At 30.4% G+C, this 21166-nt stretch overlaps 3 protein-coding genes across 6 annotated transcripts in view; all 3 read right to left on the reverse strand.

Moving 5' to 3' along the window:
* The window catches only part of LOC101502626 (ABC transporter A family member 1), a 32443-nt gene extending 31326 nt beyond the window's left edge, over nucleotides 1-1117 (reverse strand). Inside the window, exons 1-3 of one of the 2 annotated variants that reach the window (XM_073366195.1) lie at nucleotides 793-1113; nucleotides 308-387; nucleotides 1-35 (exon numbers count right to left, since the gene is read on the reverse strand). In XM_073366195.1, the coding sequence (XP_073222296.1) occupies nucleotides 1-35; nucleotides 308-387; nucleotides 793-879 (202 nt within the window). In that variant the 5' untranslated portion in view covers nucleotides 880-1113. Of the gene's footprint in view, nucleotides 36-307; nucleotides 388-792 lie in introns of both variants that reach the window. The other variant, XM_073366196.1, reaches the window with a different exon arrangement.
* A 2141-nt stretch (nucleotides 1118-3258) lies between these two features.
* On the reverse strand, nucleotides 3259-8267 carry LOC101502947 (AP2-like ethylene-responsive transcription factor At2g41710). 2 transcript variants are annotated; one of them, XM_004493425.4, is made up of 9 exons: nucleotides 7824-8267; nucleotides 7128-7210; nucleotides 6996-7004; nucleotides 6788-6876; nucleotides 6288-6361; nucleotides 6169-6219; nucleotides 5846-5907; nucleotides 5037-5665; nucleotides 3259-3786 (listed from the first exon to the last, which is right to left on the reverse strand). In XM_004493425.4, exons 1-9 carry the CDS (start codon nucleotides 8018-8020, stop codon nucleotides 3733-3735), a joined length of 1248 nt encoding a protein of 415 aa, XP_004493482.1. In that variant the 5' UTR covers nucleotides 8021-8267; the 3' UTR covers nucleotides 3259-3732. The 2 variants fall into 2 exon arrangements, with proteins under 2 accessions (XP_004493482.1, XP_004493481.1); XM_004493424.4 differs by having other exon boundaries at nucleotides 5037-5671; nucleotides 7824-8261.
* Nucleotides 8268-11694: 3427 nt separating this feature from the next.
* Nucleotides 11695-17681, reverse strand: LOC101503478 (pentatricopeptide repeat-containing protein At2g41720). Of its 2 annotated transcripts, XM_004493427.4 has the most exons (10): nucleotides 17260-17679; nucleotides 16899-17071; nucleotides 16689-16794; nucleotides 14798-15907; nucleotides 14594-14699; nucleotides 14315-14519; nucleotides 13518-13650; nucleotides 13001-13105; nucleotides 12313-12433; nucleotides 11695-11953 (listed from the first exon to the last, which is right to left on the reverse strand). In XM_004493427.4, exons 1-10 carry the CDS (start codon nucleotides 17620-17622, stop codon nucleotides 11883-11885), a joined length of 2493 nt encoding a protein of 830 aa, XP_004493484.1. In that variant the 5' UTR covers nucleotides 17623-17679; the 3' UTR covers nucleotides 11695-11882. The 2 variants fall into 2 exon arrangements, with proteins under 2 accessions (XP_004493484.1, XP_073222214.1); XM_073366113.1 differs by lacking the exons at nucleotides 16689-16794; nucleotides 16899-17071 and having other exon boundaries at nucleotides 17260-17681.
* Between the last annotated feature and the right edge of the window lie 3485 nt (nucleotides 17682-21166).

Raw genomic sequence — 21166 nt, forward strand, 5'->3', positions numbered from 1 at the left:
TCCCTACTTCTACAAACATGTCTTTCTGAATGTGCCTGCGCACCATTTCCACGTTCACGTTAATTATCACAAAATATTAAGCATAAAAGAAGCTAAAAAAGAAACAGCATTTACTTTCATTAATCCATTCCCCTAATAAGCCACTTCCATTTACATTCACTATCTCAATACAAGTTTACTCAAAGTTGAACTCAAATTTCGTATTCAAAATTTTAAATAAAAATAAAATAAAATAAAATATTCAAAGTTGAACTCAAAAACAAAACACACAACCAAACCAATAGAAATTGATGAATAGAAAACTAACGATTGAGCTGGATGAATTTGTGTATCCACACGTGTCCTTACAGCTGCTAATAGCAACAACACAATCGCAGGAAGCAAAATCTGCCATAGATTGAGCAATATGCATCAGAATTTCTTTATTCATGAATTTCACAAAAATTGAAATGCAATTGTAAAAACAAACTAACAAATAAACAACACAGACACAAAACCCTAACACATAAATGTTTAACAATTATGCATGTACCATAAAAGGAACAAAAAGCAGTTAATCAACATAGAAACTTGCTTAAGACGAATATCAAAGCTAAAAAAAGCAACAGTAGAAAAATAAAATAATAAATAAACTGAATAATATCGGAAAAAACGAACAACGACGCTGAATTGGTAAACTATGCAGAAGATCGGAGCAGAGAAACAGAGAAAAACAAAACGAACGAGTTAAAAAAGTGAAAGTAAAAGAGAAAATTGAAATTACTGAAGAAATGAAAGAGAAGAGTGAAGAACCTCAGCAGCAGTAACGAAAGGGTGACGAATTTTGAGGAGGCAGTTTTTTCTGAGCATAACCTTCAACTGCCTCCAAGAAGTTCCCATGGTTGCGAAAACCCTAGGAAATGGAAACTGTTACAGAATGCGAAGGAGATCAGAAAGTAAAGGAGGTATCGTAATATTCACGTTGTTCAACGCACAGTTTGGTTGGTGTGTGTGAGTTAGAGTGAGGGAAGGTGGTGAGTAGAATACAAAGAAACTAACGGAAAAAGCCAAAAGCCAAAAAAGCTACTTGCCTTCACAAAAGAACGCATCTTCCTTATTGGACAACGGTTTTCTTTTGGGTTAACCAAATTCGCATAATATGGTTACTTGGACTATTATCTAGTGTATGATAGATTGTTTTATTGTCACGTGTGAAGGTGAGTAACTATCACATACCAAAATAGTAACACTAACAATAATTTAAGAAATCACAAAATTTAAAATATGTTAACCTTTTCAGTGTCTATTTTATTCTCATTCTCAAACGCTGAATACAACATTTCTTTTCTTTCACTTTCTTCTTCATCTATCTCCCTCTCTTATTTATTCTTCTTCTTCTTTCCAATTGAGTGAGAATTATTTATTTCTTGATAATTAGGAAGATGGGTTTAGAATTAGATTATTTTATTTTCATGTTGTTAATAAAGTTGCATAATGATGTAAGGAGTGTGTGTGATTTTCGAACTCTAATGTATTTATATGTTATTGGATCTGTTTATTTAAGATTTAAAAAAAAAATTTTAATTTTATACTTTTATAAAAATTTACTTAAAAATAAGAAAAGTTTTTTAAATTTATTTATTGTCAATTAAAAAATAATGTTGACATTCAATAACTTATATGTTTAATATTTGATATTTTAATATGATAAAAATTATATTTTTTAAAAAATGTATCTTTTAAAAATAATATTTATAAAGAGCTTCTCAAAATTGTTTTTTATTTTTATTATTTTTTAAAATTTTATTATCTAAAAAATTATAAAAAATAATTAAAATATTTATAATTATATTTTAAAATAAATTATTTAAATCAATTTTTTATTTGAATCTTTATTTTAAAAAAATTGAGAATATTATAATAAAAATCATTTCAAGCATGACTTCTTTTAATAGCAGTTCTGGATCACTTTTTTTTTGGAAAAGTACTTTAGAAAACCTCCATTGGTTTTGGTACTAATGGAGCTGAAACTGTATATGGGCTATGGATATGGTTCAGAACAGTTTTAGTTATAGGTTTATAGATACGATTTTAGGGTCAAAACTCACAAAGTAATATAGGTTATGAAAACAAAAAAGTTATGACCTCAAATTTACTTCCTCATATTCAATCTCCGTACCAAAATTTACCATAATATCACTCCAAAAATGGGTGTTTGGGAAGTTTAATGCGACAATGATAGGGACATTCTGGGTGAGGTTGTGTCGTTGTGACGTGTCATATTTGCCATATTGGAGTGAGTCAATTTTGGCGGTCCTGAATGACAATTGGTACTTGTAATAGTCCACAGGAGCCTCAAGATGCTGATGGCACGTTACAAGATGTAAAAAAAAAATATTGACAACTTTTAATTGAGTAAATTTTATTTTAGTGTTTGAGTAAAATTACAGGAACAAATATAAATTTTGATGAAAATAAAAATAACTTTTAATATTTGAAAAATAAATTAGAATATTTTTACTTCTTATCTAACCCATTTATAAAAAAATTGGTTTTAAAAAGAGACAATTAATCACTGAGAATAATTTAAATGAGAATTTAATGTTTACAACAACAACAAAAATTTAAATAATTTATTATACATTAGTTGCAATCGGTTAATGCAACTTTCAGTTCTGAATGACGAGGGCTACATTTAATTTAAAGTAGCTCAACCATTCTTTTTTATTCTGTTACTTCACCTTCAGCTTCGTTTTGAGGACTCTTGCACTCCTTTCATACCTTGACTTGAACAGATTATTTCCCACTTATTTTCCAAGGTCTTTCCTAAATTCTATCAGTTTGCTTTGGCCTTTGGTATGAGAGAAAGGAAATGCGTTAGGCATGTATAAGATATTAGAGGCCAAACGTAAAAAAATGTTTTTTTTTATTCCTAAACATATGTTTAAGAGGGGAAAAAAAAACCAATATGGTTATTATTAATATCTATAATTTTTTTACAAGATATGTCTAGATTTTTTATTCATCATCAGAAACCTTTTTTGGAAGATGTGTATTTTTACTATTTCCATACGCATTTTTGTAATAACAAAAATACTTCAGAACAATTTTACCGTCTCAAATAAACTACCAAAGCATCCATAAGTATTTATCATAGGGAACATGACATTTTCAAGCCAACATTTTGCAAAATAAACCTAACCAAAGCCACCATAAGATAACAGGCCTCCCTAAGTATCTCAAGTCATCCTTTAGCCAACTATTTTCATCCTACAAGTATTCTAGCAACCAATGGTGAAATATATATTAAGAGATTGATGAAATATACTACTGTATTAGCTCTTTAAAAAAAGAAAGAAAAAAAATTTCTATCTATGCAAGTCAATTGATGACCATGTTCTTGCATAATTTCATTCCACCTCTTATTCTGTACAGCATATTCCGCTTAATATCAAAATTTGTCTAATGCTGACTGCATATACATGATAGAGATATCAACTGATACATATCTGGCTTGAAAAGGAAATATTTGTACTATCATCCTACGTATCTATCTCACAAATATAAAACTGCGGTACTTGCTTTTCTTCCACCTCTGCAACCCATGTGAATGTGATATTAAAAAAGCCATGGGGGCATTATTTAACATCTGCTTGAGCTCTTCAGTGTTTAGACCTTTATACGGTTGTTTGTTTGGTACAAGCTCAGCTTTCAGGCGCTTGGCTATGTATAATTAGAAATTCAGATGTCCAATCACTCCTCTGGCTGAAACATGGTATATGTTGAATCGGTCTCAGTCTTTGTAACCTGCACATCAATTCAAATGTTCTTGTTAAGGTGAACCCAACAAAGATGCGAAAATATTTCTTCTCACCATTTGCAGTCCTCTTGCTTGATTATCCTATATACCAACTCAACCTTACCATTTACAGACCTGGTTTAATAGATCTGGATTGCATGCAATCAAAATTACATGGAGTCCTGCAGTTGGTACATTTGTGGCTGCATGCAAAATTTGGATCCCTGGTTTTATGGGACTGAATGGAGATATTGTTTCATGTAACAGGTGATTTTGAATTGAATAATTATTGTACTTGCCAACTTAATATTGTAAGATAAAGTTTAACTGCCATAGGGCTGTTTTTCCTCAATAAATCCTTAAATTGTAATTGGAAAAGTTATTGGCAATATCAGACTCTGTAGTTTCTGACTTCATTTATACTTTCCAGAAAAATATTTGATAATGTTCATTTAGGTTCAGAAAAATGTGATAAGTACTCATCAGCAAATATTGTTTTGCTTAAAAACTGCATTCATTACACCGATCAAAGAAAAAAGACATATCAAAAGAATCTTGCAAAAACTGAATTTTTGAAACAATAGTTTTTTGTATAAGTTGAAATTAACTTATGTGTCTCAAATTTTTTAGAAGCTCCTCATAAGAACCATAACTTAACTGAGAAGCTCCCATAAGTTATAAACTAATTCAAACCGGGCCTAAATAAATTTGTTGACACTAGTAACACTAATTAGTTGGTCTAATGGCAAAGGAAAACATATCTTCATAAACATGTAATTACCGGACTCATAAAAACAAAAATACAAACTTTATTATGGTAGTACTTCAAAGAACACTTTAATAAGAACATATTGATTAATAAACATCCATGCAGATTATTTTGAGCCTTGCTAGCAAATGTTAAACAATCAAGAGATAAAAAGTATTAAATGAAAAAGTACAGCCTTTGTTACATTGGAAACTTAAAATGCTTTACTTTTCATTAACTACTTTCAATTTTCGAATCCTTAAGAAGTGCCCAAAAAACAATCATAAGCATTTTCCATATCTTATTTATACTGAGTTTCCTATCTAATTCAATGTATTTTTTATTTTGAATATCAACAATGCATGATTTATATAATGCAGATCATTGCTGATGTATTATAAATATATGACTACAAGTAATTCATTGACCCTTTTTAGCACTCTTAAAGGAGATTTTCATGTAATCTTCCACTTCGTATAAAATGTAAAAAACTTAAGTAATTATACCAACCTCAGCTGTACGAGAAAGGCCGGCAGGAAGCATAGGAACGAGAGATGTCCAGAGAACAGGATCTACCAATGGATCAACAGTGTTGTATGCTGTCAACAGTGGTGCAGACAAGAATGGTGTCAATGGGTAAACATTTCTTTGAAGAGACAACGCCCCACTCATTCCCATTGCAATGTCAAGTCTATCATTGCCACCTTCATGATTTGATGATTTCTCAACTGCCTTCCCATGATCCAACTCATTGACTGTATTTTTGTTTTCATTTTCATCATTACCAGCGCTATTTTCTGGTTTCTTTGTCACTTTCTCTTGCAAGCTCTTGTAAGCAGCAGAATGTGACAATATACTTAAGGCTGACATTGAAGAACTTTTATGTTTTTTATCATTGTGGAGCCGTCCTAACTCAGGCATCTTATATGGTTCTGTTGGTTGGACTTTCTGTTCCAATGTTTTAAGTTCACTGTAGATATCTCCAGCAAAACCATGTTTCTTTTCTTCTGATAATCTTGTTCCAGCATCAGATTGTCGATTTTTATTAGATCCCCACCATTTGATGTGATTTGTTAAATCAATCTTTCTTTCTATGCAGAAACCACTAACATACTCACTTTCCGCAGCTGAATCATCCCCTGTACCTTCAATGTTAGTAAACGGGTGAGATGATAGTGATCTTGAAGGTAAAACAGTTGGTATTAATTGAATAATATATCATTTTTTCAATAGCCGATGGTGGTCCACAGATGAATGTGGTTCATATAACTCTATTCAACCAAAGATTAGCTTGGACTTAAAATTTGATTGCCACGTACCATAATGTATACTACTGAAGTAATCAGATCCAGCCATTCGGCCATATGATGGCTCCCATCGACTAATTTTTGATACCACCACATGCAAAATGAAATGCATACTTAAAGTTAGCATAAAATCCATGTCAAAACCTATATATGGGACGGCAGCTACACCGGATCAGAAAGAATGTATCCATAGCAAAGCCGAGAAAGACAAAGTCGGCTTGGTCAGTGAAAAATTAGCTCTACAAACATACCCAACACAGACTTGGCTGCAAATATAGATAAAAGGAATTTAATTGACTGACGATTTCTGTTAAGACAATTTGATGGATGCACACCTGGATAGTCCGCGATATTTTGACAGTCCTCTTGAAAAACCACTGCTCTTCCTGCATCAAGAAACTCGTGTAAGCAGCAGTAGGTTACATGTTAATATTTTAGTGAGAGATATACACACCGTCGCAAAGACGCGAGGTATTCTTCTCTCGAAACGTTCTGCATTTCTTCAAGATCTCTTGTATAATCAGTCACCTGTAGCACACAGATAAAACTTACTACAAAAATTACTGTATTTACCATAAGTGGTTAGATAACACCACTTGCCTATCAATGAGAGCACTGGATTTATAGTGTCAAATGTAAAAATCTAGTTACCAACAAAACATTTCCACCTTATTCAACTCACATGCCGGGGAAAGAAGACAACATATCATAATCATAAATACTAACATAGATATAAAACTGGAGGTAACTTTAGAATCATCAACTCCTAGATCAACTAAAAAAAGATAAATTCTAGCCATTTCCACACAAAATAATATTTTGATGAAAAATAGGCAGAAAACGAGTGGCCACCATTTTCGTCAAGCAATAACGGAACACAAATTCCAAAACCAGAGAAAAACAATCCAAACCATCTCCAAATTAAGCACAAAACTATACAAGCAATGATCTTACTGGGAAGTTAATGAGAGTCCCAGGACCCCAATATTTCAGAGCAGCAAGGTCATACGCTCTAGCCGCTGCTTCCTCATCATCATATGCCCCTGTAGAAAACCCATCAGCAACAAACATCGTCACATCACCAACGATAACAATGCAGCAAAAAATTCAATAAAAAGCAGAACACTAAATAGCACAAGGGAGCACTGCATTGTCAACTCACCCAAGTAAACTGCCATCACCCCAAACACGAATTTCCGTCCAATCAATTCATGCACAGCACAAAAACAAAAAGCGTAAGCAATTGCATCATCACAGAAAACCTTAAACCTGACTTCAGTTCAACAACCCAAACCTTGCTTTCCTTTCTTATTCTGATTTTGGTTCCATGTACTTTTATCCCAAAGATGTGCTTCATAACGACCAGTCCATCTATGCCTAATACACAGTTGACAAAATTCAGTTACAAACAATCCAAGAAACGAAGAGCCATTAACAATAATCCTTATTAAAAAACATCTAGCAATAACCATGTTATGATAACTACTAGAATAAACTGAAATCAACTGTAACTTTTAAGTGATGATTGTTAACATATTTCAATCGAGAAGCTCAAAAAGCTAATCCAAACCGAATCTAAGTGCATACTGGGATTCACTTTTTGAGAGAATCAAAACGATTCTAAGGAATTAAAATTTGAAATTGATTTTGGTATGTTTAGAGGTTCTCTATTAGAACTGATTTGTCCATTTTCCTCTAGAATTGATTCTAGCATGAAGCTAAGATTTGTATCTTTTGCCTCTAAATATGATTTCTCCAATCAAATTTATTATTTAACTTACTTTTATTCAAATTTGTCCAAACATAAATTATTTCATCTAAAACTCACTTTTAACTAAAATTAGTAATACAAAATCAATTAAATCAAAACCAAATTTGTCACTACAGAACCAAACACACACATGCACACTAAATGATCTAAATCAAATTATCATTTAGAACATTGCAAGGAGCTAGAAAATGAGTTGGTCGAAGAGTAGGTAGTAGCTACCTGGTGACACCGCGGTAGATGGAGCTGCGTTTACCAGCAGCACATGGAGGCATTTTGCTGATTCGTTCTTTGGCAGTACAACCTCTCTCTTTCTTCGCTTTCTTCAATCCTCTGTACAGCAAAAGTTGATCGTTCGCAGCCGCCAGGGCTTCTGAAGTCTCCGCGGACTTGCCGGGATCGGAGGAAGACGAAGCCATCAAGAAACTAAACCCTAACCCTAGAGAGAGAGAGAGAGAGAGATAGTTCCGTTAGTCGAGTTCGGTGTGTGTGAGTTTGGAATTGGAATTTAGAGAAATGACTGTTGCTTTTTTTGTTTGCAGTGGAGTGAGGAATAACTACAAGGAAGAAGGAGGAGAACGAATGTGTGGAGTTACTGAAATGCCATTACTTGGTTTTAAAATGACGGATGAGTCAATTGGATCAATGGGAGTTCTCGGCGTATGTAACGGCTAGGACGCTATGAGGGGTAATAACGTCAATTAATACGTTTTATTAGATGACAATCATGCATGTTATGGTTCGGTGCCACTTCACACTTTGTATGCTGTGTTTTTTAACAAAACACACTCTGCCAACTACTAGTCAGTCAGCGTCACCTCTTATAAACATTCTTCTCCTAAAAATGAAATATAAATACATAGAAATTTTAGGTTAGAAATATTAAATTTTTAAATATTATTTTTATTTATATTTTATTACTAAGATTTCATTTTTTAGATTAATTTATTTCTACAAAATTTATTATTCATTCATTCATTCATTCAAATTACACCATATAATTTTATATTGTCATTTTTGTGTTATTTTCTAAAATACTTTTACAAAATCTACATTGTATAATTTGATTGGATACATTTATAAATAAATAAAATTTGTTATCAATATATACAAATTTAATCCTTTATTTTATTTGGAAATTTTTAAGAAATATACTATTTAATTCTTTACTTTTACTATTTTATTTTTATTAATTAAAACTCGTGTGATGTTATCACTTTATATATGAGAGTTATTTTCAAAATAGTGAAACATATTCCGATCTATACCAATTATATTGATATTGGGTTTAATTTTAATTTTAATTTTGATTCCTCTTGTTTAAACTATTTGTGATTTTAGTTCTTCTAATTTTGTTAACAATCATAATACTTTAAGCTTTTAATTGTTTCAAAGTCCTTTATATCTATTATTTTGGTTATCTTTATTTATTTATTAATAATTTTCAAGTTTTTAATGTAATTACAGTTCAATTGAGCTGCAAAGATATTGATATGGCAGTCATTAAATTACTTGACAGGAAGAAAAAAAATCTCAAGTTCTCATAATCCATTAAAAGAATCTATAATTTATGATATATTTATTACAATATTTTTTTTGTAAAATAATAACTTTAATTTTTTATTTTATTTTTTATTTATTTGTTACAACTTAAAAAAAAAACAATATAGAAACTTCTAAAGATATATTTTTTATAATTTATCTTTTATTTTAAAAAAGATAAATTTTACTACGATACACAAACATAAAACAACTTATAATATTTTTAAAAAAATATGCAAAAGATATCTCTAAATCATTGAATATTAAAATCAATTATTATTTTTTTAAATATCTATAACAAACATAGTCTTAAATTAATTCAAATGTTTCAAATATTATTTAACTAAAAACTCACCAATCAAAATTCAAACATTATTTTACTAAAAATAAATAAATAAAATCCAAATTTTCTTCTCTTGAGCCCTGATCTCACATTCATAAAATTAGTCAAATTATATTAAATCTTTTAATTTAAAACTTTTAATTTATTTTATATCTCAAATAGTTCCAAATATTTTAATAATTTTTTTTGAAATTTTAAAGATTTATGTGAAATATAATTGATATAGTAGGACCAAATATCTAGAGAAATAAAAATAATATGACATTTTAAAGATTTTAACTTTATAATATTTATATTATGTTATATTTCAATTCTATATTTATAACAATATATTTGATTTTATAATATTACATTATATTTTGATAACAATACATTTAAATATGTTAAAAATTAATTGAAACTAATATACATTAATTTAGCAAAATATATTTAAATATGTTAAAAGATATAGTATAATATGATTAAATTATTAAAAAAAATTGATAGAGGTGTAATTTAATACAAAATTTAAAATCTATTAAATAACAATTGTAATAAAAAAAATTATTCACAAAACGTGTCATTTGATCTCTTATATGTCATTTACTTGTACACTTGAATTATATTTGCTGATACACATATAGAACTATAGAAAGCAATATTTTTAAGCATATGCCGAACAGTTGAGTTTTTCAACCATAAATTAAGTGATTGGAAAAATAAAATCCACCTCAGCAGACACCAAAGACCGGATGATCAGAAATTTCAGGGAGTGAATCTGTTGTATAGTAATTGTGTTGGGGAATAATTTTGACTGCTTTTCGTGAACCGGTTGAAAAATTTACACAAGATGCTACTTCTACATCATTGCATGTCATGCAACGGTCATTTCTATAAAACTCCTGGACTCTCGTGGTGTCACTTTATTCTTCCCAATGGTTACATGTGTTTTATAGTTTTATTTATTTATTTATTTTAAAAGAAGTAATAAATTTTATTATAATTAATTTATGTAAATGTGTTTTATAGTTTTTTTTATCTATTTTAAAAGAGATAATAAATTCTATTGTAATTAATTTATGTAGATATAAAATTTAAGATTCAAATTTGAGACTAGTTAAATTTGGGTTTAAAATTTTTTTACAGACTTTTTTATTAATGCAAATGGCACTCTTCGACTGATAAAAAAAAAATTAAAGTGAACAAAATATTAAAACATATTTCATATAAATTTATATTATATTAATATTTCTATTTTGTTTAATAATTATACATTTGTATAGATATTTTTATATATACCTTAAATTTAATTTTACTATGACACAACTTTCCACACATCCTTTTGATAGAAGAGTAATTGTTCAAGATATTACTCCCTTCAATTCAAAAAATAAGTATCATTTTAGCATATATAAATTTTTTAGATTAAGTATAATTTTACTTTTTAAAGTGTCATTAATTTCTTTTTCTTCTAATTCTATCTCCAAATTAATATTGTTTGTATTAATTTCAAATCATCATATTTTATTATAAATTTACAGTTGTCAGTAACTGTTTAATAAGAATAACTTTTGTAAAATTACAAGTCAAGAACGAATCCGAAGCTTAGAGGATCACGTACCAACAATCCAACATATTAACTGTTTATTTATGAAAACAAAGAAAATCCTGACATCCACGTGCTTATTGTTTGTCTGTTCACTTGAAGATAGTGAAAAGGCTTTCATAAAGAGGGCTTAGTGGAATGTTTTTTTTCTTAGAGTTCCATCTCCGGTGCTCTTGGGATTCGCCCTCTGGATTTTGAAAGGGAAAAAAAACATTAAAAGTATAAGGAAGTGGGGAAAAAACTACATTTTTTTGGGTACATAGTAGCATGTTTTCTAAAAGGCAATATTTTAAAGTTGTAAAAGAAAAATGTTACCACTGCCTGTCAAAATTTAAAAACTGAATTTAAAGTTACATTTTAAATCCTTGATATTGTACTTAATATGTGATTTTAATTTTTTTTGAGTAAATCTTTTATCTCATCTTTTCTTTTGCCTTCCTTGATGTTGATTTTTGGACAGTATTTTGTATTTTATTCTTGATTTTCACTTAAACCGTGTGAAACAGAGGAGCTGCAACGGTGTTAACTTTTAAAATAAATTAACTAAAATCCATATGCTATATTTTCATTGGTTAATAGTTAAAAAAGGTCCTATGGAACAATTTACAAATATCTACACAGGATGGAAAAACATAAATTTCATTTACAGAACTGCAATTGTAACAGGAAAAATAATCTTACACGGAATAGAGGATGATCAAATAAATTTACTTGGATCCAACTTCAATCTTCACAAACTCAGACACATAAGTGCCCAGCAGTTTGGAACAGCGTTTCAAAGCAAATAAAAAGAAGATATTCCATACGACGGTCAACTAAGAACGTGAGATTCGCAAGATTGGCTTGCAGAAATTTCATCCCCAGCTTTTCTCTTCAAGGATTCTGTTCAAGGTCACGACCAGGATAAATAAAAGCAACACAATTATATATCTGCTATAAATTTGTGAATAAGACTTGTCAAACATCATCAGGTAATAGAAAACAATACTCCCACTGATTCAAAATGAGTTTCATTTAAGATTTTTGTAAACATATTAAGAAATACAATAATAAATAGAAGAAAGAGAATAGTTATTTTGCCAAATTACCCTTATTAACTATTGATGTTTTTTCCACAGGTTGTTAGAATAATAGACTCATCCAAACAAGCAAAGTGCATTAAAAGAATGGAAGCTCTCGTGTAAGAACACAACAGAGCAGAATTCTCAAATCAATACAACAAGAAAATAGAGTATCCATACCAAGCCTTTCTTTTATGACAGCAGCATTTTCAGCCCCACAGCATTTTTGTGAAAAGGAGGATATATCACGGTACATTTCATTCGAGGGATTAATTCCTGCATCCTTCATCCACTGTAGTACCTGCATCAGAATTTACTTGATTTTCCATGTGGTTTATTGCAATGTAAAATACTAGAAAAATGAAACTGCACATTGCTGAATATTCATGAATAACAAAAGTCCCTACAAGACTATCGTAAGGGGTATTGAAGACACCTCAGCAACAAGAGATACAGTTCCTATGTTGGTTCAGTCAGTTATAAACCTCTATGTACGGACCTAAAAATCTATTTGATGAATCTAGAGAAAGAGAAGTAAAAGAGAAATTGATACGAACTTGAGTCAGAGAAATGAATTTCAGATACAAAGTTAGCATTTATGCTATTTATGCAAGTACCCTAGCATGCTTTGAAAGCCGGTTTCTTAACAGAAAACACATAACAGCTGTAACTATTGTCCTAAAACAGAAGTCTGCTACAGTACTTTAGCAGACCAAAAAATGTTCTAAAATGAACAAGTGATTGGATGTGAACGGTAGGCTAACAGTAAACACAGCCACCAAAGTCATGAAATTAAATTCTGCATGTATCATCTGTACATGAAATCTTAAGTGCGAGCAAAAGACATGGAGAGAGATAGAGCACTTACCTCTAAATACTTCCTCCAATTTCCAGATGATAAAAGGTTTTTCAATAAAATAGAATAAGTATTGAAGTTAACATCAGCACCTGATGCCAGCATTTTGAAGAATAGCTGCACACACATGAAAAAGAAGATAATAAGAAGACGGAAAGAGATATCTAGATGTGGGAAATCATATTTAATGTGTTTGTAAACATTAACTTCATATACTCCCTCCGCCCCCACAATTTAAGGCACTTAAACAAATGACACACATATTAAAAAATGTAGTAAAGTTTGTTGATTTTATAACGTTTATGATTTACTTTACAAAGTTACTCTTCATTAATGGTATGGAAAGGAGAGATTGTGATAATTGGAAAGGGAGAGAGTAACAAATAGTTATGGGTATAATAGGAAAAATAACATTAATATTTCATTGATGTTGTAAAATGACATAAAAGGTGAGACAACAATTTTTTTTTGCTAAAGTGACTTATATTGTGGAACAGAGGGAGTACATCAGAGGGAAGATTTGTGGTACCTTCAACATTGTTTCAATCTTTCCACTTTTTCCTAATGAATGCAGGAACAGATTCAAACATCCAGATGAAATTACAGGAAGTGAAGGCTCCATGTACTTGATCACATCAACAGCTGTCTTCCAATCATGTAATCTTGCAGCAAAACAGAAATTCAGTCGTGAAAAAAATAGAATAAAAAATACAGCGACTGTAGAAAAATGTCATGCTGTAAAATGTGGTTATACAACCAAATCAATCTGTGCAAAAGACATCCATCCTATAGTTTCTTGCCCATTCTTCAAACTAAATAGTCTGATCTTTGTTGTGAAATATCAAAAGCATCAAATGTCATAATATATTCAAGAAACTTAGGGTTTCATCATAAAACCTTGCTAATCTACTTCAAGTTCCACCAATAATATTAACAAAATCTTTACGTAATAACATATCTTTTTCAAATTCTAATAATCAATAGCATTAAATATGGATAATATGAAATTTTATTGAATTGTATTTGAAGAATAAAGAACTATAGCATTAACACCAATCAAAGTGGAAAGTAATGAACTACAAATTATGAAAAGTATAGGCTATTAGCCATTCTAATTTTGCATCAGGTTCAAATTGTGGCATGATGTCTTGATCAGGAAGATACTAAGCAAATTTCAGTCTCAATTAGCTTAACTTAGACCAACAGAGAAGGCAATCAGGTAGATGGACATTTTTCGAAGTTCAAGAAAGCCCACAAAAGAAATAAAAGTTAATCTTTGTAACTAAAACATCTTTTGGGGAGATATAGAAACAAATCTGAACTTACAAGCTACATGCAGATACCATTTCAAAAAATATGGTATCACTTAAAGGAATCTCTTTTTCTCTCATACTTTGTGCAAGACTAAGGACCATTCCTGGTTGGCCACCTTTGTTAAAAGCTCTCATTACAGCTGCACATGCGATGGTATCTAGCTTGACCTCATTTGCTTCCATTTCTTCAAAGAGAGCATATGCTTTCTCCCACTTCTCTGATCATAAAAATAGTTAGGCATACATTTCGACATATCATCCTAATATTGCAGCAGTTAACAAATTATTTTACCAGCTGCATTGTAGGCATCAAGCATTGCAGTATATGTAACAACATCTGGATTGCAACCACATGATTTCATCAAATTGAATGTAGACTCTGCTTCTGTGATTTGACCCTAAAACATAATACAAATAAAAAACAAAATGTCAAAGAAAAGAAACAGAAGACTCATATGAATGCAGCATCGACATGAACCTTAACCAAAGCACTTACCTGTTTGCTATAGGCACATATGACAGATGAGTAGACCTCTTTGGACATAGAAAGTTTTAGATGCATCATTTCTTCCATAAAAGATAGGGCTTCCCCATATTTGGACATCTTACAACAACCACTTATCAAGACAGTGTAAGTAACAGAATCAGATTTTATATTTTTCTTCCTCATAGAGTTATACAAATCTATGGCTTTGTCATATTCCCCCACATTAATATAGCTTCCTATAGCTGAATTATATGCAACTGTGTTCAACTTAATGCCTCGCATCTCAGCTGCTGATAACACAGTATCGATCTTCACCTTCTGATAGCACCGCCCACAGGCAGCCAAGAGCGTACATATTGAGACAACATTCGGATGAATCCTATCCTGTTCCATTTCCCGCAAGATTTCAATTGCATCTTCAAGCAAACCATTGGATCCATAGGCATCAATCAGTGCATTGTAACTGACAATGTTTGGCTTCAAGTTGTTTCTCTTCATCATTATGAATATTTCCCTTGCTTTTTGGGGCTTTCGTGATCTTCCATATGCATTAAGCAGAGATGTATAAGATACAATATCTGGGCGGAGACCATTTTGCTTTATCTTATTAAAAACTTGTAGTGCCTCATTTTCCATCCCACGAGCAGCATATGCACCTAGTAATGCATTGTATGATACTATATTTGGTTTCAGCCCTTCTGCAAGCATCATACTGAATGCAGCCTCACAATTTTCAATTTGCCCAGACACAGAATACAAATGAATGATACTAGTGAATGTTACAACATCAGGATGACATTCCGACTTCTTTTCCCTCATGGAATTAAAAATATCAATGGCTTTGTCATACTGTCGAAGCTTCACTAGACAATGAATAATAATATTGAGTGTGGTTGCGTCGGGGCGAATGTGAGTTCCCTTCATTAATTCAAAATACGACAAAGCTTTTGAATACTGATGTCCACTTTTAAATGCAGATAACATAATATTGTGAGTGACAAGATCAGGTCCAACTCCATTGTCAGTCATTTTCTTGCAAACATTAAGTGCTTCTTTCCAATTTCCACTAGATCCACAGGCATTAATCAAGTTGTTGTAGGTTGACCGACTTGGTGGAATCTGCAACGATAGTTAGTGTCATGAACTGCACTAATAGTCAAGATAGCAACTGTCTAAGTGCGTCAATTTAAATTCACATATAAGAAATGCATAGCATCTGAAGAAGAATGAATGAAAACCTGTTTAGATCACCTCGATAAAAAATATCTCACAACAAAGACTTCATGAATCATGACCAACTAGTGTAGCGTGCAGGTAAATAAAGTAAATGCTGCATATAAAAAACAACACTGACCAGAATGAAACCTTTATGATTCAGATTTCCCAGCATTAGGGGCAAGAGAAAGTTTCTATAACCAAATTAAACAAATTTAATTTATAAGTATGTAATAATGGAATCTCAAGTCTACAATGGGATGGATCACCTGTGTAGATCTTTATAAAAGTATCAAGAGCATGGATTGCAGGAAGCATGAATCATCATACACTAAATCTTGCAAAATAGGACTTATTTGTGCCTAACTTGACCATGAAACAGTGTCTCGTATCATTGAAACACTTATGCACGTGTTCTCTCTCTCCCTTCACCTAACTTACAACACTGCTTAAAGGATTAACCTATAAACACTAGAAGATATAACCGGCCAAAGCCAAACAAAAAAAGCAATCAAATCGGAAAACACGGGCATATTGTATTTTCAAGCTCAACAACAACCTAGAATGGAAACCTAAAAGGAAAATGAATGATCATTATCACATAAAATGGACTCACTAAAGATTGATAATGGAAGAAAAGTACAAAGTAAGGACTGATAAGGGAAGAAAAATACAAAGTACACACAGCTGCACGCAACATGTCTTCCATGATATTCATAGCCCAACGCCATTGTCCAGCTCGACCATGTGCATTAATAAGAGCACTGTAAGTCTCAGCATCAGGCTTGCACCTAGAAACCACAGTAATAACACACACAAACACAATTACTAACAAGGACTATAATTAAATAACCCAACATTGATCCACAAAATTAAAACCTTCAGCCAGACATACCTCCATTTTTGCATCTCGAAAAACAACCCACGTGCCTGGTCCGTTCTATTATGCCTAGCCTGCAACCTAATCATCATGTTGTATATATCTGTTCTAGCACAATAATTCTTCTGGTTCTTCATCCAGCTGAAAACTAAGTTACAGTGTTCAATTGAACCTCTCTGTGTCAACTCCTACCAAAGTTGAAAATGCAATGCACATTCAATTGCACAATAATTCTAACATTACAGCACACGTTCAATAATACCAACAAAAAAAAAAAACTTCAAATAATTTCAACACATTATTTTGATATTTTCTAGGCTTTAGGATAATTGTGTTGTTTAAGCGATATCTGAAGAGAACAGGGAAACTGCGATACCCTAATGAGGAAAGGGAAATTCTTGCGTGCGAAGCGGCCTATCCAGCGGTTGAGTAGACCTTCGACGTCATCACGGAGGGTGAGGGAGAGAATCGAGTCGGTGACCTCCGACACTGTCCAGTCCTTTTGAAAGCGGTTGCCGGCGACTCGGAGGCGGTAGTGGGCGGGGATGTCATCCTTGCGGAGGCCGGTGATTCTCGTGGATACTTCGTGCTGACCTCTGTCGTAGTCAACGAAGCCGTCCTTCGTCTCCTTGAATGCTAACTCGTTGGTTTTCTTCTTGCGTGTTAGTGTGGATTTTGGCGGGCGAGTTGACTCGGCGCCGCCGCCGAGTTGGATGCAGTTTGATACTGTGCTGGCCATCAAGACCACTCAGACAAGAGTGGACAATGGAGTTTCGTTGAAGATAATAACCGCGATGTAATAAATCAGATATCTTTTTATTTTTTATTTTTTATTTTTTATTTTTTATTTTTGTTGTGAAATTGGGCTATAATAAGCTCCAGGGGCTTGCAGTTGGACTTTTAATCGAATGAGCATGCACTCATAGATTTTGCTATTCACATTTAGTGATTGATTATCTCACCCCCATTTTTCTCATAATATGTAAAATACACTATCGAAACATGTTTTCAGTACTGTATTATAATCAAATTTACACTCTCCAAAGGAGGTTTCGGTATATTGCCGAGATTTTGAGGCTGCTTAACAACTATCTTCATATTTTTCTTTTGTTTATTTTTTTTATACAATTTTTAAATCAGGGGTACTATTTTAAGTATTAATATCAAATAGGTATTTCTATTGAGGAGTAAAATGAGATAGTGCTAATTGGATAGAGAGGTTTATTTACAAATATTATCTCAATGGGACTAGTGTTTTTTAGTATTAAAATAGTGTTCAAATATAATGATGTAAAGTTATTGATGAAAAAATGATAAATTTGGTTAAAATTTAATATTATTGAAAAACTTTTATATTGTTTAGTTTGGTAAAAAAAAAGAGAGAGATTAATGTTATATATATATATAACTCTAATTTTTTTTATTACAAATCATATTAATTAGAAATACTTTAAACTTGTATCTGATTTATTTATTTTCTCTTATATACTCTTGTATTATAATGTTATGAAATGTAGTTCAAATATATGTTTTGTAGAGTTGAATATATTAAAATTATGTAGAGTTTTAAAAAAATTTATGTATTATAGTAATTTTTATTTAGTATTACTCTTTTATTATCATTTGATAATGATTGTTATTATTTTTCTTTAATTTTAGAATTTAAACATTATTTTTTTAATAATGATATGTGTTATTTTAATTTGTGTGTGTTTGTTTTTCTAACAAAAACCTATGTAAGGCATTCGATGGGAGGTAATTGTAGTTGTAGTGGTACAAGGACCAGGGCCTCTCTTGGATTTCAGGATTTTGTTTTTTACACTTCATATATGCATTAATTAATGATTATGGACTTATGGTAATATACCTTTGATTACTTCATCAAAAACAGCAACATGTACATACATCTTATGAAGGGCAGAATAAGGTGTAAACCATAGACAATTTGTTATGTTTGTTTCCTAAAACTAAACAAGTGTTTTTAATTTTGTGTTTGTTCAAATTGAAATTTTCTTTAAATTAAATTTTTTTTTTGACACAATATTTTTTTCTCTATAATTTGAACCGAGGTAACATTATTATTTTTTCTTTAAATTAATATTCTTAAAAAAGAAATAAGGAATATAGATATAATTTTTCAACCAACTAATTAATTTTAAGAAAAAAATAGATAATAAAACATTATTTTGTGGCACATATTTTGAAAGTATTACATCTTACACTATTTTAAAAAGATGTGCTTATGCCTTTTTTTTAATCTTTGCATAACTATGCTTATAAATTGGCCCGAAAATATTTTGTTTTTGCACTTGTAGCCACTTAAATACCTAAATAGAAAAATTATTGTTAATGTTTTTAATTAAATTTTACTTATCTTTCAACTTAAATATGAATTAGAGTTTTTCTCATGCTTAAGACAAAAAAAAAAACTTTAAAATTAAAAATACACGCTTCTTGGGTTAAAAGCTGGTTCCCTCAACATCAGAAAAAAGTTAAAAGCTGGTGTGCAATACTCCTTGTGATGAATTGTATGTGTCTCCCAAATCATAGCAAAAAATTTAGTAATGAGTAACTAAATAAGCTGCAATCATAACCATGATCATGAATTATGCGCTACAATACCCACGTAGCCCAAATCCAATTCTTTATCTTTTGATTATTCTCTCACATTCACATGGATCACGGAATAAAGGAAAACTCAAGAAGCCACCGAATAAAAAGCCACATAATGATTAAATGAGATACATGTGATACATTACACCGAAACAATTTTCATTGACCACTCTCAATGACCAAATTATTGTACAAAGCTGTAACAAAAAAAATAATAGACTATTTGTAATCGCGAATGTTGCACAAACTAGAAATTTATAAAAGTGGTTTATTAAAGATTTAATCTAACATCAAAATAAAATAAAAATATAATATATGAAAAAAGATATTTATAAATTAACTAAAATAATATGATATGTGAAAATAGTTTTATCATACGGTTCACGAATTAATTAAAACAATTTACAATTAATAAATAGTATCACACTATATCATATTCAAACGGTTAACAGGTTCACGAATTAACTAAAACAATTCACAATTAATAAATAGTATCACACTATATCATATTTAAACGGTTAACATGTAAAACTTTATTAATAAGTAGTATTTGTGTTGCTAATTAGGGTGTTAGAATTGTATGTTCGATATTAGTTAATTTATCATTCAAATTAGATAGTTTATCTATATATAGAACACATATTATTAATTTTATTATATTTTAGATTAAATTACATTTGCGGTCTCTTAACTTAATTTCGGTTAACGTTTTAGTTATTTATCTTTTTTTTTTCCTAAGTTGGTCCTTTATTTTAAATTTAAGTGACGGTTTGATATTTTATGTTTTAAAATGTCAACAATGTTGTCTTTTTTTTTTTACAAAAATTCAAAAAAAATCATCAAAATTTTCAAAGAAAACCTATAAAATTCATTATCATATTCAATAAAATGCAAATTTAATCAAATTCATAACTTAAATCTTTAAATAAACTCATATTTTCATTCTTTATTTGATGTTAATGGAGATGAAAATATGAGTTTATTTGAATATTTGAGTTATGGATTTGATGAAATTTACATTATATTGAAGATGATTATTAATTTTATGGGTTTTGTTTGAAAATTTTGATAATTTTTTTTTGAATGTTTGTAAAAAAAGGGATAACATTGTTGATATTTTAAAACATAAAATATCAAATTGACACTTAAAATTAAAATAAATGACCAAATTGAGAAGAAAATAAAAAAGATAAAGAATTAAAACATTAGCTGAAATTAAGTTAAGGGACCACAAATGTAATTTAGCCTATATCTTATCAGTATAAATGTTTGCCTCACTTTCGTGTCTATCTCTTCAATCGCGTAATTTTTAATATGATATCAGCAATTTAGTTGTGATTTAAGAACCATTGAATCTCAGTTACATTGTGGTAAAGATAAGAAAGAGATTATTTGCTGACAAAAACGATTAATATTTGCTTTTTACTCAATTTATAGAGAAAGCTTATTTAAGGAGGAAGAGGAAAAAAGTAAGAACCGCAAGGAATAGTTGAATTTTATGAAAAAAAATCGAATTTTAATTCTAATAAGTTATTTACTGTTATCATTCGAATAGAGTAAATGAATTATAGTTAGAAAGTTAAACAATATTATTTATATATATATATATATATATATATATATATATATATATATATATATATATATATTGTTTTATTGTTGGAGAAAGA

The sequence above is a fragment of the Cicer arietinum genome, chromosome 3 (assembly GCF_000331145.2).
Source record: "Cicer arietinum cultivar CDC Frontier isolate Library 1 chromosome 3, Cicar.CDCFrontier_v2.0, whole genome shotgun sequence".
Lineage (NCBI taxonomy): Eukaryota > Viridiplantae > Streptophyta > Magnoliopsida > Fabales > Fabaceae > Cicer > Cicer arietinum.

What these genes read in the sequence shown, in the direction of transcription:
- LOC101502947 (XM_004493424.4), bottom strand. Translation starts at nt 8,020, where the DNA reads ATGGCTTCGTCTTCCTCCGATCCCGGCAAGTCCGCGGAGACTTCAGAA. An exon ending in ATCTACCGCGGTGTCACCAG is followed by an intron (nt 7,211 to 7,823) that starts GTAGCTACTACC and finishes ACTGTGTATTAG; the next exon opens with GCATAGATGGACTGGTCGTT. An exon ending in GCCTTTCTCGTACAGCTGAG is followed by an intron (nt 3,787 to 5,036) that starts GTTGGTATAATT and finishes ATTGATGTGCAG; the next exon opens with GTTACAAAGACTGAGACCGA.
- LOC101503478 (XM_004493427.4), bottom strand. Translation starts at nt 17,622, where the DNA reads ATGGCCAGCACAGTATCAAACTGCATCCAACTCGGCGGCGGCGCCGAG. An exon ending in ATGGTATCTGCATGTAGCTT is followed by an intron (nt 13,651 to 14,314) that starts GTAAGTTCAGAT and finishes TTTTGCTGCAAG; the next exon opens with ATTACATGATTGGAAGACAG. An exon ending in TGTCATAAAAGAAAGGCTTG is followed by an intron (nt 11,954 to 12,312) that starts GTATGGATACTC and finishes GACCTTGAACAG; the next exon opens with AATCCTTGAAGAGAAAAGCT.